Genomic DNA, 17,184 nt, shown 5'->3' with positions numbered 1-17,184 from the left:
AGGAAATTCCAATAAAGCTGTTCGGCAGGGGGCATTTTTCAGGAATGCTTTACAAAACAAGCAGATTCCTAAACATTAGTCGATAAATGGTGGTACATAGAGAGCTACATCTTTTTTCATGAAAAAATATTCACATTCTCTGCTATTTTCACAACAGCAGTGATGCTGTCCAAAAGTATACAGTAAAGCGTTCCTAGACGACACTAATCGCTTTCACAGGCAATTCTTTGTAACGGCTCTGCCAGATCCTACCGGATCCGGTTACACAGACTTTATAAACTGTGTGAAATTCCTGAATGTTCTGATAAAGGCAGGTGCTGCTGATGATCTTAATGATAATAAGATATAATTTCAATGTGATTGCCTGGAATCCAAAGCAAAATACTGGATTTCAGCATGAAAATCAACATAGTACAAGAAAGACATCAAGAATTCCATCACTGGTTTTTATATGTCTGCTTACACTGCAAAAAATGCTTTTCTTACTTAGATTTTTTGACTTGTTTCCAGCCAAAATATCAAAAAATTCTTGAATCAGGAAGGATTTTCTAGACAAGTAAAAAAAAAATGTCTTGTTTTTAGTAAAAACAAGTCAAAATTAAGTGAGTTTTTGCTTAAAACAAGCAAAATAATCTGCCAATGGGGTAAGAAAAATAATCTAGCTGTCTTCTTGAAATAAGATTTTTTTTTTCTTGCCCCATTGGCAGATTATTTTGCTTGTTTTAAGCAAAAACTCATTTAATTTTGACTTGTTTTTACTAAAAACAAGAAAATTATTTTTACTTGTCTAGAAAATCCTTCCTTATTCAAGAATTTGTAGATATTTTGGCTGGAAACAAGACAAAAAATCCAAGTAAGAAAAGCATTTTTTGCAGTGTAATAATTTACTCTCAGAGCGACTGAATAGGGATAAACATCCACACTGCGAATTATACTTGTTTATTAGGTTCTTAGACTTCGTAGCAAGCTTAATCAATCGTCAATATTGGTCAACACACATTTGACCCCTCACCCCTATCAGCCAATCACCTTATGACCTCTGAACCCGCTGCTTTAAAGTCCTTGATTGACCCCTAGTGTTAATAAAACAGATTTCAGGCTCCTTATAAACATTTCCCTCCTGGCCAAGCATTATTAGTTAGTATGTCAGTGAACCATACTGTAAAAATCTACACCCTGAGTAATGTAAGATTGTTGAACACCTTGATTAAATATGCAGAAAATTGTTGAAGCATATGTAGTTTGTAAGTTATGAAAGCAATTCTAGAACAAACAAGAACAATTGAAAATGTGTTTTTTTGTTTGATTTGTATTAAAGCCAAATTAAGGCGTTTAAGGCTGTCTGGAAAATACTGTGGCATATTTGAACAAAGGCTTTGAACAAATCCACATGAGTGTAATTTCACGTCGCTGATACTTATTTACAGAGTAAACACGCCATCTAGTGGTTGTGCACTGTATGACTCTTTCAAATACTGTTTTGAATAGAAATGGAATGAAATTATTATATTTTGATTACTGATGATTATGTCCTTGCTATATCCTATAAAGACTTCTTCCTCCATGTATATAGTCATGGAAAAAAACAGATACTATAAGGTAAGGTTTCATATTGTTTCTAATCTCTACAATATTTTCAAGTTCCTCAGCAATACACTACCAGTCAAAAGTTTTTGAGCAGTAAGATTTTTAATGTTTTTTGAACAGCAAAAACAGTAACATTTCAAAATAGTTTTACTATTTAAAATAACTGTTTCCTATTTGAATATATTTGAAAATGTAATTTATTCCTGTGATTTCAAACCTGATTACACTGATTCCAAGCTTTTGAATGGTATAAATCAGATACAAGCTGATCTTTAGATCTTTCTATTCATCAAAGAATCCTGAAAGCAGCAAATCAGCATATTAGAATGATTTCTGAAGGATCATGTGACACTGAAGTAATGATGCTAAAAATGTAGCTTTGATAACAGGAATAAATTACATTTGAAAATATATTCAAATAGAAAGCAGTTATATTAAATAGTAAAAATATTTCACAACATTACTGATTTTGCTGTATTTTGGATCAAATAAATGCAGGCTTGGTGAGCTGAAGAGACTTTAAAAAGCACAAAATCTTACTGTTCAAAAACTTTCGACTGGTAGTGTATGTCATCTTAAATGTACAATATAATAGTAGGTAATGTAATTTGACTGTCCTGTTTAATATATTACATTTTAAATTAAATACTTTTTTTAAATATCAGAAATATATTCATGAACTCTCCACTCTTGCTGTTTCATGCATAAAGTGCAACATTTATAATTGATTTAAGGCTGCCTCTGTTTGCCATGCATTATTTAATCATAACACAAAATAACCTGCTGACAAATACAGCCTTCAATTAATATTTAATGATTAATAAGCTAAAATGTAAGTTTGTGACTTCATAGTTCACTCTGGAAGAACTGAAGATCTGCATTTGTAGAAACAAGTTGTATCCAGTGTGGTTTTTCTAAACGTGTTTTAACCTTCAGTACAAGGTGAATCAGCATTACATAAACAGTACTGTGCTAACATGAATCACCTACAATACCAGTAAAACGTCTGGATACCCTTGACTATATGTTTCTCTTGACCTTCAAATCCTTTGGATCTAAACTTTCTTGAAAATGAGGTAAATATAAATTGGGCCTCTATGAATTTGTTTATCAAATTCAGCACTTGCAATTAGGTTCCCATGATGCACTACATGCATCACATGAATTTGGTTGACATGAGGAAGCAAAGCCTTAGTCTAGACTCTAGACAAAGGGTGGCGAATTTAAAAAAACTAAAATATTATTTAGTTTTAGCTTTGTATGATATTTTTGGTCGCAACACTGTTCGTTCAAGGCTAACTATTCTAAAATGAGAAAAACTAGCAATAGTGAATGAATGGGTGTGTCCACTGTATAGAAACAGCCATGTGATGCCAGTTACTATGCAACGCTACGTATGTTTTGAACTAAGCTTTTCCAATCCTTACCTAGTTGCCAAGGCAACTTGGCATTTTTCATTCTTCGGTTCTTTTGTTCATCCAAAAAAACCCTCCTTGAATTCCCCTTTACACCCATCCTTAAAACACTTGAGGTTAAACACATCATATGAACTAAAGTGCATAACGTTCAGAAAATAAAAAGCCAATATTGACTCAATCAGATAAGAATGTTTCAGCATATTTGTTTGAAAGATTATTCACAGTCTCTCCTCTTCTCTGACTGATCATATTTCCCTATGGGAATCAGGCCATGTGTTTGTATCATGTGTGGGTGCGGTCTTTTCTCAAAAGAGCTGGGGAGGGTTTTCAGGGGCGTGAGAGTGTATTTATGAACTCCACCCGGAATTCCTGTCTGTATACCTACTGCTTCTACAGAACAGCACCTGTGTGACACCAACAGCACAAATACAGGTATAAGCCTTCTTTTAGCTACTTTTCTCTGTTTCAACACTTTGTAAGGTTTGTACATGTGAGTTTGGTGTTTATGTTTGCATAGGGATGTGTAAATGTGGCTCGTGAGTTTTGCCTAATGCAAACCGAAAGTAATCCTGTCATGTTGACAAAGTGAGTTTAAACAGACTAAACAACTGGATTTTTTTTTTAAAGCTAGATTTTAGTTGTATTTTTCCAAGTTTTACATGCATGCCTTCACAGGCCTGGAAAAATAGCATAACATAATTACATAAACATTGCCATGCTAATATGAATCAGTGACATCAGCACAGGATGCAGTTGACTGAATGTTTCCATGATCGTCAAATCAATCTTTATATTCCCTTAAAAAAAGTAGTTTTGTTGTGCTTTTGCTGGTTTTAAGCACACGTCTACATGTGATTCACAGGCTCGGTAAAAACCACAGGCCCGCTGACGAGTCTAAACTTGCAGTGTTCAAGTTGCAATTAAATGCAGATGGCATAATAATACTCTAAAACTTTTGCTATAGAGGAATAGTTTAGATTGATCTGATGTTATAGACACTTTTCAAATAGTCCACATTCTTATTTCAAATGGCAAAACTTGTCCCATAGCCACATCATGTATACTTTATTTCATTTAACATGCGTCTCTTTTAGAAAGACTGTGCATTTATTATGATTCACAAAGTGTTTTTTTAATAATATCATATTATCTGCTATTGTAATAATCATGCATTCCCTTTGGCTCACTATTCACAAAGTGCAATGGGTGTGGTAGGTGGTTTCACGGACGAGTGAGTCATCAACTAAAGGGAGCATGCAATGTAGTCCAGGGAACTAGTAAAACAAATTTTTATCATTTTTAAAACAAACATTGACAAAATTCATTGGTGTTTTCCTAAGCTAGTTCACTTTTATCACTCAAATGCACCCTTATTAACCTTAGTTTATATGTTTTATTGGAAAGATTGCCCTTGTGCATTGAGGACTGTGAGTTTGCTTAAAAAAAATAGTTCACCCAAAAATGGAAATGTGTTAAAAATGTTTTTACCCTTGTGCCATCTTAGATGTAGACGAGTTTGTTTCTTCATCAGAGCAGATTTGGAGAAAATTAGCATTGCATCACCAATGGATCCCCAATGGGTGCCGTCAGATTGAGAGTCCAAACAGCTGATTAAAAACATCACAGTAATCCACAACATGACTACAGTTGATCAGTTAAACTCTTGTGAAGTGAAAAGCTGCATGTTTGCATGATGTTTCAGACTTTAAACAATTTTTTTCTGGCTAAAATATGAGTCCATAATCCATAATAATGCTTTCTCCAGTGACAAAGTTTATCCTGTGTTGTCCTCCCACATCAAAAATCCACCCACATATTTGTTTAGACTGTTTTCACTTGAAAACGCTGCTTTGTATGTGCATATTTATGTCCTGATTCAGACAAGACAACTTTTTCATTGCATGGAGAAAGCAATTTTAGCCAGAAGCTACAATTTGAAGTTAAAAACATCTTAAAGGGATAGTTCACCCAAAAATAAAAATGTGGTGTTTATCTGTTTACCCCCAGGGAATCTAAGATGTAGATGACTTTTTTTATTTAGTAGAACACAAACAAAGATTTGTACTCAAACCGTTGAAGTCTGTCAGTTATGTAATGGCAGTAAATGGGCTCCACGGCTTTGAGAGTATAACCCTGCAGCTTGTGACAATACATTGAGGTCTTAAGACACCAAACAATCGGTCTGTGCAAGAAACTTAACAGTATTTATATCATTTTTTTTACCTCTGATACACTGCAGTGTCAAACTGGATGCCCTGGGGGGAAGCAGATAAACATCAAATTTTCATTTTTGGGTAAACTGTCCCTTTAATGATGAATTTGTTCATGACTCTTCGCTTAACAAGACATTAATTAATGGACTGGAGTCGTTTCGTGGATTTCTGTGGTGTTTTTATTTGCTGTTGGGACTCTCATTCTGACGGCACCCATTCACTATAGAGGATCCATTGGAGATTAAATTAATTCAAGAAATGCAAACATTTCTCCAAATCTTCTCCTAATCATTCCAATGAAAAGACAAACTGATGGTCAGTAAATTTTTAACAAAGTTGTAATTTTGGGTGAATAATGGGTTACAAAATGTATTGGCTAACAGTGTACCATGGCCAGTGCTGATTTGTTTTTGCAAAATTAACAGTCAGTCTTCTTTCTGTTTGGATTTCAGATATCATGGATGTAAGTACATTTTTATCACCTCAGTAATTCTGTTTATGTAATGTAGCACAACAAATACCATGTTATAATTTCTGTTGTGTCCTGATTCAGCTTTCAGATGCCCTTGACTTCTCACAGCCAAATAACCAGCAGGCAGGAGGCCCCGTATGGCCCAGCCAACCAGCCAACCCCACGTGGCCTGGTCAACCCGCTAACCCCACCTGGCCTGGTCAACCCGCTAACCCTACCTGGCCTGGTCAGCCTGCTAACCCCACCTGGCCTGGTCAGCCTGCTAACCCCACCTGGCCTGCACAGCCGAACCAACCATTGTGGCCAGGGCAGCCTGGACAGCCTGGGCAGCCTCAGCCGCCTCAGCAGCCTACAGCTCCTGGGTGGCCTGGACCTGCACCACAAACCGGTCCTTATGGTGCTCCTGGCCAAGCTCCTAAAGCACTAGTAAGATGTTTTCACTGTCCTTGGATTTGTACAACCATCAAAGAGTTTGTTATGTATAATACTGTTTAAATACCCAGGGCTGGTGAAACAACACTTTTTTTTTATTTTGCAAAGTAAACCCTTTTACTATGCATTTAATTTTTTTTCTTTTGCAAGACTGTGCCATTTGATCTCCCGCTACAAAGTGGAGCCTATAACAAGATGCTCATCACCATCATTGGAGAGGTCAAACCCAACCCTAAAAAGTAAGGACAACAACACACATACAGTGCCTTGCAAACGTATTCATACCCCTTCATTTTATTCACATTTTGTTTTGTTGCAGCATTATGTTAAACTGCTTTAAATTAGTTTTTCCCCACATCAATTCACACTCCATACACCATAATAATGACAAAGCAAAAACCAGATTTGCAAATTTTACAAATTTATTAAAAATAAAACACTGAAATAAGTTCATTGCGTAAGTATTCATACCCTTAACTCAGTACATAGCTGAAGCACCTTTACAGCCTCAAGTCTTTTTGGGTATGATGTGACAAGCTTTGCACATCTGCATTTGGGAATTATCTGCCATTCTTTGCCTCACCTTTTCACCTCTCAAGCTCTGTCCGCTTGGATGGGGGCTGGCAGACATTTTCTAGAGTCCTAGTTGTTCCAGTCATCTTCCGTTATGGATAATGGAGGCTACATGCTTCTGTGAACCTTCAATGCAGCAGATTTTTTCTGAACTCTTCCCTTGCCTTAACACAAGTCACTGAAGTCACTAGAAGCAATATGAATGCTCCTGAGCTAAATTTCGAGTGTCCCAGTAAAGGGTATGAATACTTATGCAAGGGGATCTTTTCAGTTTTTTATTTCTAATAAATTTGCAAAGTTGTTACAAACCTGTTTTGTGCTTTGTCATTATGGTGTATGAGATGTAGATTGATGTGGAAAAAAAGGTAATTTAAAGCAGTTTAACATAATGCTGCAAAAAAACATAATGTGAAAAAAATGAAGGGGTATGAATACGTTTGCAAGGCACTGTATACAACATTTAGGCCTACATTTTAGATTTATGTATTGAATTGCATAATAATGAATAAAATGTTCATACATTTAGATTACACAGTTTTAGCATAAACAAATTAGCTTAATGTGATGCATATATTTCCTAAATGAAACAGGTAAGATTTACATACTGGATTATTATTAACTATTTGCATCTATTTCATTTTATTTTTCAAAATGCATCGGCACACATTTTTAGTGTATAAACAATTACACTCATTGAGTTACAAAGTATGAATACCTTAAAAATATTCAATTATGAGATTGAAACATTTAATTTGATATACACTGCCGTTCAAAAGTTTAAGATCAGTAATATTTTTTTGCAAGAAGTCTCTTCTGCTCATCAAGGCTGCATTTATTTGATCAAAAATACATGTCACAAAATTGTAATATTGAGAAATATAATTACAATGTAAAATAATGTTTTTTAATATACTTTAAAATGTTATTCTTGTCATGCAAAGATGAATTTTCTGCATCATTACTCCAGTCTTCAGTGTCACATGATCCTTCAGAAATAATTGTAATATGCCGATTTATTGCCAATGTTGGAAACAGTTGTGCTGCTTAATATTTTTTGGAACCTTGATACCTTCATTTCTTTCAAAAACAAAAAACATTTATCTAACATTTATTTAAAATTAAAATACTTTGTAACAATACACACTACTGTTCAAAAGTGTGGCGTCAGTAAATTCTTTGATAATGATAGTAAAGACTTATATTGTTAGAAAAGATTTCTACTTTGAATAAATGCTGTTCTTTGAAACTTTTTATTCATCAAAGAATCCTGAAAAAGTATCACAGGTTCCAAAACATATCAAGCAACACAACTGTTTCCAACATTTATAATAAATCGGCATATTAATAATAAATGAGAATGATCTCTGAAGGCTCATGTAACACTGGAGTAATGGCTGATGAGAATTCAGCTTTGCATCACATAAATAAATGTTATTTTAAAGTATATTAAAATAGAAAACTGTTATTTTGAATTGTAATGACATTTCACAATATTACTGTTGTTTATTAAATAAATTTCTACCTTGATGAGCAGAAAGAGACTTTTTAGGGAACATTACAAATCTACTAACCACAAGTGTATAAACCTGGTTAGTGTGTTTTAAAACACATTAGTACTATTATTAGTACTATTTACAAAAATCATACTTGTTTATGTATGACTGACAGATATGCATCACATTTCGGTTTATTAATTAGTTAATGTTAAAACTGTGTAATCCACATGAATGGAAATTTTATATGCAGTTTAAATGCATAGCTTTTGAATTTAGGCCTTAATATTTTTTAAGTTTAATATAGATGATAAAGTACATAATAAATTGTGTGTTGATACATTTCGGCAACAAAAAATATTACAAAGACAAACATTTTGCTAATAAATAATGTGCACTGATTCACAATGAGACCAAGAACTTAAATTAAGTTAAATTAAGAAATGACACGTGGCCAGTTGATTTTATCCTTATTTGCCTTTTCCCCTAGTTTTTTATGCTATATTCTTATTTTTTCGTCTTCAGTTTCACAGTTAATTTAACCAGAGGCAACGACATTGCGTTCCATCTAAACCCTCGCTTCAATGAAGACGGAAAGAAAGTGGTTGTGCGAAACAGCATGATTGGAAACCAGTGGGGCAAAGAAGAGCGCCAGCTCTCCTCCTTCCCTTTTGCCCCTGGAAAGCCTTTTGAGGTGAGTGTGGCACCAAACAATTTTGTTTCTATTTCATCTCAGTAGTTTTATTTAGACTAAACAAATGTCTTAAATATTTACTGTCAGGCTCTCATTGTGTTTAAAGACATTAGAGAATGTCTAAGATATCAGATAGCCGGATGTCAGGTCCTGAAATAGCATCTCTAAAAATACCGCAAAACTTGCAAGGTTATGCATTTGTCTCCCACCATGTTTGGTCAGAAATACATGCTTGTTCAATTGCAATTTGCTTTTAATTTCAGCTGAAGATCTTATGCACTGACACTGAATTCAAAGTGGCTGTGAACAAATTGCATCTTCTGGAGTACAAACATCGGATCCGTGAGCTCAACCAGATCAAAGGGCTTACTATCCACAATGATGTCACCCTCAACTCTGTAAATGTGGAGACACTGCAGTGAAATCCTCAAACTACAGATTCTGACATAGTTTAATATTTCAACAATATGTGCGACGATCCATTCAACCACATGTGCAAATGATTTTATCTCCTGTTATCAACATTTTTAAACACTGTGGCCCGGTTTCACAGACAGGGCTTAGACTAAGCCAGGATTAGGCCATTGTTCAATTAGGACATTTAAGTAATTTTTATAAACATGCTTAGAAAAAAACATTACTGGTGTGCATCTTGAGACAAAACAAAGGCACTGATATATTTTAAGATTAATCAGTGCAATTTTGTTTCAGTTGAAACAGCTCAGACTTTCATTTTAGTCTAGGACTAGGCTTAAGCCTTGTCTGTGAAACCGGGGGTGTGTGTGTGTTAGTAAGAGTTTATTTTTACTAGATAAAGTGATATACTGTACGTTTGCATGCAAATTCTGTTTTTCTCAAAGCTGTAGTTAGCTTTGCTCCCTCTAGGTGGGCCTGTTACTATCTGGGATGGGTTGGGTTGTCATGGGGGACAATGATAGGGTCAAAAGCAAAGAATTTCTTTTACTGAAAATTAGATAAATTTGTTTTATATTGATACATTTATGTTGCTGCAGAGAATAATGGTGGTGGTCACTGGCCAATTAAGAATAGTGTGTAATTAATGTGAAATTAGAACCAGAATAGAATTCTATGAAAGTAGATCACCTTCAACTGTAACCAGTGCCAAAGATGGATCTTGGTTTAATGATCCCATGATTAAAGAAACAACAACCGATGTAAACACTGAGTTGTGTGCATGTAATTACAATCCTCTGTGAGGTCTGTGTATTACACTTTTACTGCCAGCTCCTAATATAAATAAAATAACAGCAGCGTAAACTGAAGTCAAGGCAGTGTTACATTTTTAATCATGGAAACAGTCTGTCAGAGACGCCCTGAGAGAAATCTAATAGACCTGACCTCAATTATGCAGAGGTCTATTTATAAAGTGCCTCAAGCACCTGATGACTCTTTAAAGATTTGAACCCTGTTGCAACTCACGGATGAAACCTCCGGCATTGTATAACTAATGTGCACAAATTTCAAGAATGTTCCTTGTTTGTGTGTATTTTTTCATCACAAAAGCTATCTTAACCCACTTATATCATAGTACATACTCACTAGAATGCCTTATATTATAGAGTTGAGGTCAAAAGTTTACACCCCCCTTTCAGAATCTTCAAAATGTTCAGAATTTTACCAAAATAAGAGGGATCATTCAAAATGCATGTTATGTTTATTTAGTACTGACCTGAATAAGATATTTCACATAAAAGATGCTTAATAGTCCACAAGAGAAAATAATAGTTGAATTTATAAAAATGACCCCATTCAAACGTTTTGTTTAGTGGTAGTTGTTCATGAGTCCCTTGTTTGTCCTGAAAAGTTAAACTGCCTGCTGTTCTTCAGAAAAATCCTTCAGGTCCCACAAATTATTTGGTTTTCCAGCATTTTTGTGTATTTGAACCCTTTCCAATAATGACTGTATGATTTTGAGATCCATCTTTTCACACTGAGGACAACTGAGGAACTCAACTATTACAGTTTTTGCAACTATTACAGTAGGTTCAAACACTCACTGATGGTTCAGAAGAAAATGCAATGCATTAAGAGCTTTTATTTTAAGATCAGGGTAAATTTTAATTATTTTGTCTTCTGAGAAACATATAACTCTTCTGTAGCTTCTGAAGGGCAGTACTAAATGAAAAATATGATATTTAGGCAAAATAAGTCAAATGTATACATCTTCATTCTGTTCAAAAGTTTTCACCCCCGACTCTTAATGCATAATTTTTCCTTCTGGATCATCAATGAGCATTTGAACCTTCTGTAATAGTTGCAGTCTCAGCACAGTATTAAGAATCAAGAGGATGTAAACTTTTGAACGGGGTCATTTTTACAAATTCAACTATTTTCTCTTGTGGACTATATGTTAACATCTTTATGTAAAATATCTTATTCAGGTCAGTACTAAATAAACAATAACATGCATTTTGTATGATCCCTTTTATTTTGGTAAAATAATAAACACTTTGCAGATTCTGAAAGGGGGGTGTAAACTTTTGAACTCAACTGTATATGTGTTTGTTTGTGTGTATTTTGTAGTTTAAATTGTATGTTCTATTAGAAAATGTGAGATTATTCAAATATGGTAACTTATCTGTCCAACAAGGTGATTTTAATCATTTTTGTATTTACTTGTTTTTGTTATTCAATGATAGTTTGCTATAGATCTGTATTTATTTACCTTTTATTTATCTTTTTAGAAACAGAGACGCAAAAACAGTGCAGTATTATTACTACTACTAACAAAACATAAAACAGAATATATTTTTAAAAAATAATTTCACTATTTTGGGCTTTTATTTCTATATATACAAATCATCCTATTGGACAGAAAAGGTATCTTATTTTAAGAATCGCTCATATTTTATGGAAAAAAAATGTAATGGTGTATTACTGCTAATGAGGAAATATGTTATTAATTGTTCTCGCAATAGCTTCCAAAAACCCAAATCTTGCCCATCCCAAGCGGTGCTCTATTTTTCTGTACTGGGTGGATTCGTGCACGCTCGCTCCCGTGTCTTTATGCGCGTGCTCGCAATATATGAGGCAGTGCCCGCTGCGCGCTCACCTGATGTGATCACGCACACGCAGACATGAAGCTCTGAGGCTCTGAGTCCTGAAGGACACACGACTTAAAAATTATGACAAGATGAGATGAATTCACCCCGGTAACGGCAGAAGAACAAGGCGACGAAGAGTTTCCCCCCTTCAGCAAGTGAATTCACCTCTTCGTTTCGACTTTTATTCTATTTTTTGCTCAGGTCAGTTTTTAATCTTCTATTTCCTTATGTTTAGCTCATTACTCATACGTGTCAGTCATAAATACCTTTATATGTGGCGATGACTGAGTTTCGGTGGCTTTAACTTGTGTTTAAATTGATGATAATGTAGCATTTGTGTTGTGTTTTTCCCCCAGTTGACTCGGTTTGGCATATGCTGAGCGGAACTAGCATTTAAACACCCCCAAAACAGTACACACGCCCCTTTATAGAGTCTAAATGACTTATTTTTGATGATTTATTGAGTATGCATGTGTATTTAAGTTCGTGTGATCGTTTAAGTACTCCTATTTTTTTCCTTCCCTAAAGAGCAGATGTATGTGATGGCGTTTCTGTCAGTTAGCTTTAGTGCTAATGAGGATAGACGCCTCAATATTACATCTATTATTTTGAGTAATTTTTTTTTCATTATTATATTTTTTTGCGTTTTCAGTGGCGTCTTTTTAGAAGTGTGTAAATATCTGCAAATTGCATATGTTTAACTTGTGGTCTTAAATTAATAACTTTCTTGTTTAATTAATACATTTATTGGTGCAATGGCCTGTTCCTGGCTTCAGGTTTATTTTTATTCCTTTAGTAAAGTTTATCTTCCATTGTGGAGAGTTTTAAGCTACTTCAGATGTACAGAGTTGCAATGGATCTTGTTGCACTACCAGTCAAAAGTTTTTGGACAGTAGGATTCTTAATGTTTCTTCTGCTCACCAAGCATGCATTTATTTGGCCCTAAGTACAGCAAAAACGGTACAGTTTTGAAATATTTTTACTATTTAAAATAACCGCTTTTTATTTATATATTTTTTTAAATGTAATTTATTCCTGTCATTTCAAAGCTAAATTTTTAGAATCATTAATCCAGTCTTCAGTATCACATGATCCTTCAGAATTTTTTTTTTTTTTTTTAGAATTTTTTGATGAATAGAGAGTTCAGAAGAACAGCATTTGTCTGATGTAAGATTCTTTTGTGACATTATCAATGTCTTTATCATCACTTTTGACAAAAGTGTCAACTTAAAGCATCATTGCTAAATAAGTGTTAATTTCTGTAATTCTTTCTCCAAAAAAATAATATACTGAATCCAAGCTTTTGAATGATATAGTGTATAATGTTACAAAAGCTTTTTATTTCAGATCAATGCTGATCTTTCTATTCATCAAAAATTTGGAAAAAATGGTTATGAACTTTTAAATATTGATAATAATAATAGTAAATGTTTCTTGAACAGCAAATCGCCATATTAGAATGATTTCTGAAGGATCAAGTGACACTGAAGACTGAAGTAATGATGCTGAAAATGTAGCTTTGATCACAGGAATACATTTATTTTTAAAATACATTCAAATAGAAAGCAGTTATTTTAAATAGTAAAAATATTTCACATTACTACTTTTTTAATCAAATAAATGCAATCTTGGTGAGCATGAGAGTCCTTTAGAAATCTTGCTGTTCAAAAACTTTTGACTGTTTTTTTTTTTTTTTTTCCATTCAGTCACTTTTGAAAATTCTTTGACTATTGAAGTCTTTCATATTGCATGCAAATGAGAATTTAAACAAACAAGACACCTCATAAACTCTATTATAAGGATATAACCACAAATTCATGCTGATTATGAGGATATAATTTGAAGGTTCTTGTTAAATAGTCATTTAACCCAAACACAGACACATCATGCTGTCCATGCGCATTAGTTGACCTGAGAAAACATGGCAAGTTGTTGGAGGTGAATGAGACGCTAAAAGAGCAAAAACATATAATGTTTAACTACTTGACTAGACATCTGAACTTTGCCCCAGCGTAAGGTGTTGACACCAGCACTTCAGTCTCACTTAATGCAGACAGTTTTTGACAGATAGATTTGGTAAATTAATTTGCTTATTAAATGCATTGTCTAAGTTAAAATTTACTTACAACTTTTGTATGTTATAGGCATTCATTGGTTATTAAACCCTTAGAAACATGATCTATACTAAATCTTACTACTTTTGTAGTCTGTGCAAGTTTGCTGTCCTGAAGTCAAACTTTCAGCCAAATTTTGATTAGAGCCTAGCTTGTTTTTAACAGGTCAGTTGTTACCAACATTGGGCTGATCCGCAAGCCTTGTTTTTCCATATTGGGGGAGGTGGAACGAGCGTTTTGAAGCTCTACAGTTTTGGTAATTGCAGATCAGGAGTGCAAAGAGTGGCTTTTATCTCTGCTGGTCAGCTGTTATGCGGCATGTCAAAACCAGGCCATACATCCCGTTAAAGATGTGATAAATGTCCTCATGCTTGTTTGTCAGATGATGAAGATGTGGTGGTGGAGTAGTATCTTTTGCGGTCGCGACAACTTTCTACTGTCCTTTTGTTATCCACTAACCTTGTTTTCACAGATTGATGTGGATTTACTCTTTCAGATCACTTTATTTTAGGTCTAGGTGTCATGTTTTTTCTTCTGGAAGATTTTCTTCTGGGGGCAGCCGTGGCCTAATGGTTAGAGAGTCGGGCTTGTAACCCAAAGGTTACGGGTTCGAGTCTCAGGTCCGGCAGGGATTGTAGGTGGGGGGAGTGAATGTACAGCACTCTCTCCACCCTCAATACCACGACTGAGGTGAGTCCCTTGAGCAAGGCACCGAGCCCCCAACTGCTCCCCGGGCGCCGCAGCAATGGCTGCCCACTGCTCCGGGTCTGTGTTCACGGTGTGTGTGCACTTGGATGGGTTAAATGCAGAGCACAAATTCCTAGTATGGGTCACCATACTTGGCCTCACGTCACCGCCTTAATTTTTTAAATTTTTTTAAGATCTTTAAATTTAGGTTTCAGTCATGTCCTTACTAGTAAGGTTCTCTTAGACGAGTTGATGTGATACAGAGGCATATCATAATTGATAATGATTACATACAAATGAAGTTTTCAGTGTTTTGACAAAAACACTGAAAGTGAGTGTTTTGTTTTAGTTGTGCCACAGAAATCTAGAAATCATATAGACTTGGTCCATTTCTAATGAGGAGTTCAACAGTTACTCTTATCGGGCCAATCAAGAGCTTGGTTTATTTGGCAGGCATTTTAAGTTTATTTGGCAAGCGTAAGTATTGATTTCAGCAACTGGTGTCATGTTGAAACATGCAGAATTGCAGCAGCCCTCTTTTGATGGTGCTTTTCTGTCTCTGCTGTATGAAATGCAGTGAGAATATACCTAGTTAAGTGAGCACTTCATAAAACACAAATGAGCCAGACCACCTGTTTGAGCTCTCGTGAGGGAAGTCTGACAACTGGACTGCTTGCACAGCTTTAGAAAACCTGTTTTGCCACTCGGCCTGGAGTCATGTGGCAGACTAAAGGGAAGTGCGAAGCAGAAAGGTGTACCTTACCTCACTCTGAAAACCACTGAAAGCTTTTATACAAACCTCTCGCAGGGTAGAAATACCCAGCAGGTTGGGACAAGCTTTTGTCTTGAACATAGGCAGGTCTGCAGTGTAGTATGTGGTTGGGATTGCATTGCCCCCTTTGGAATTGGGGTTTAGTGTGTTTTTCATCAAGTCTGAAATGCTTTGAAGTATTTGTGTGGCGAAATTGTGCCGTGTCTGACAAACTCGCCATTATTTGGGCGGCATGTGAAATCCAGAGCCTTTGTTTTCCACGATTATTAATGCAGTCTTAATGCATGCAGGTATTCTGTCAACCCCTGACCAAGTCTTTTTGTTTTGGATATATTTTTTTGGGTCTAAAACACACATTTAAAATTCAGCCAGTGACTTGCCTGAATGACTAATGGACTGAATAATTGGGCTGCTCTTTTTTAGATTTACAATGATTTACAATGGCAAAATCCAATTTAACAAGCTGACCTCATTTGGTTGGTTTTGTGTAAATGGACAGTATCGTATTAGTCATTGAAAATGTTTTTTTTTTTTTTTTTTTTTGTAATTGTGTGATGGACTTTTACCGACATGCAGTTTCTGTAAGATACCATTCAACATTAGGCATATTTTAGTTTTGCGCTTTTTATATTTCTTTGAAAAAGTACTTTTATTAATTTTTCAAATTTTATTTTTTATTCTACAGAATTGGTCCAAAATGCTGCATAAAAACACAGTTATAAAGTATTTAAGTATTCAAATCTAAGATGTTGAATAAGACCACAATAATACTTAAAAAAATATACATATTTCAATTGGGAGGTGGCTGTCTAGAACCCTAAATTTGAACACATGAAAATTATATTGAAATCATTTTTGTATTTTTTTTTTCCATTGTTGTTTTTAAAAGTATCTTTTTGATTCTTTAAAAAAGTGAAATTCCAAAAATAAAATAAATTTTATTTTCACTAATTATGAAACTTATGTGAAAAAATGTGTCCCGAATTTTTATGTCACTACCGAAACAGTCTGTTTTAAGTCCATTAGCTGAGACTGATAACTACACTCCTACATTTATGATTGGGAAATATTTGTGTCAATCTCTCCCATATCTACATAGTGAGTAGATGGGTTCCATCATTCTGAGGCAGATGTTTAAAAGTATGAAAAATCTGTAACCATTTTTCTGTAATTAAACACTTTTTTTGGAAGTTATTCTATAACATTTAGTTTTCTGTGCTAGCTGACCATGTGCTGATTAGCATCTTTGAGCTAGGTTCAAAAGTATCTAAAATGATCACTACCAAAGCATTTGATGAAGTTTCCGAACAGTCACGACCAAAACATGTCATAATTGTTTCTGTTGTGACAAAAAGGAACACATAATCCTCATATTTGGGGGAAATAAACACAATTTTAGTACAGTTATGCTTTTTTTTGTATTTGAGTATGTATTTTAGTAGTATTTTAGTATGCAAGTTAAAATTCTGTAATGTGATGTGGTTGCTACCAAAGCATTACTGTTATTACTGAGTCTTTAAATGTGTTGTCACGACCAAAACATGGGATGTTTTGCCAAAAAACTGAATTATCAGCTAAGATGTTATGATAGTTTTTGCTTCAATGTATAGTCAAACTAATAAATCCTTAACTATTGAAATCAGAATAAAATTTTTTGACTTTTA

At 34.6% G+C, this 17,184-nt stretch overlaps 2 protein-coding genes across 2 annotated transcripts in view; both read left to right on the top strand.

Moving 5' to 3' along the window:
- Positions 1–3,403: 3,403 nt before the first annotated feature.
- Positions 3,404–10,165, top strand: LOC141296346 (galectin-5-like). The gene is made up of 6 exons (XM_073827598.1): positions 3,404–3,437; positions 5,644–5,681; positions 5,772–6,116; positions 6,273–6,361; positions 8,714–8,882; positions 9,146–10,165. The coding sequence occupies exons 2-6, from the start codon at positions 5,676–5,678 to the stop codon at positions 9,302–9,304; spliced, it is 768 nt and encodes a 255-aa protein (XP_073683699.1). The 5' UTR covers positions 3,404–3,437; positions 5,644–5,675; the 3' UTR covers positions 9,305–10,165.
- A 1,779-nt stretch (positions 10,166–11,944) lies between these two features.
- LOC141295677 (F-box only protein 34-like) overlaps positions 11,945–17,184 on the top strand; it is a 112,577-nt gene continuing 107,337 nt past the window's right edge. Inside the window, exon 1 of the mRNA XM_073826933.1 lies at positions 11,945–12,148. The gene's annotated coding sequence lies outside the window, so the exon portion shown is untranslated. The remainder of the gene's footprint in view (positions 12,149–17,184) is intronic.

This window comes from Garra rufa, chromosome 21 (assembly GCF_049309525.1).
Source record: "Garra rufa chromosome 21, GarRuf1.0, whole genome shotgun sequence".
Lineage (NCBI taxonomy): Eukaryota > Metazoa > Chordata > Actinopteri > Cypriniformes > Cyprinidae > Garra > Garra rufa.
Note: the sequence above shows the minus strand (reverse complement) of the source record. Positions and strands in the feature narration are given on the sequence as shown.

Excerpts from the sequence above, each read along its gene's own strand:
- LOC141296346 (XM_073827598.1), top strand. Across the intron at positions 6,117-6,272 it reads GCCAAGCTCCTAAAGCACTA|ACTGTGCCATTTGATCTCCC; the intron begins GTAAGATGTTTT and ends TTCTTTTGCAAG. Across the intron at positions 6,362-8,713 it reads GTCAAACCCAACCCTAAAAA|TTTCACAGTTAATTTAACCA; the intron begins GTAAGGACAACA and ends TTTCGTCTTCAG.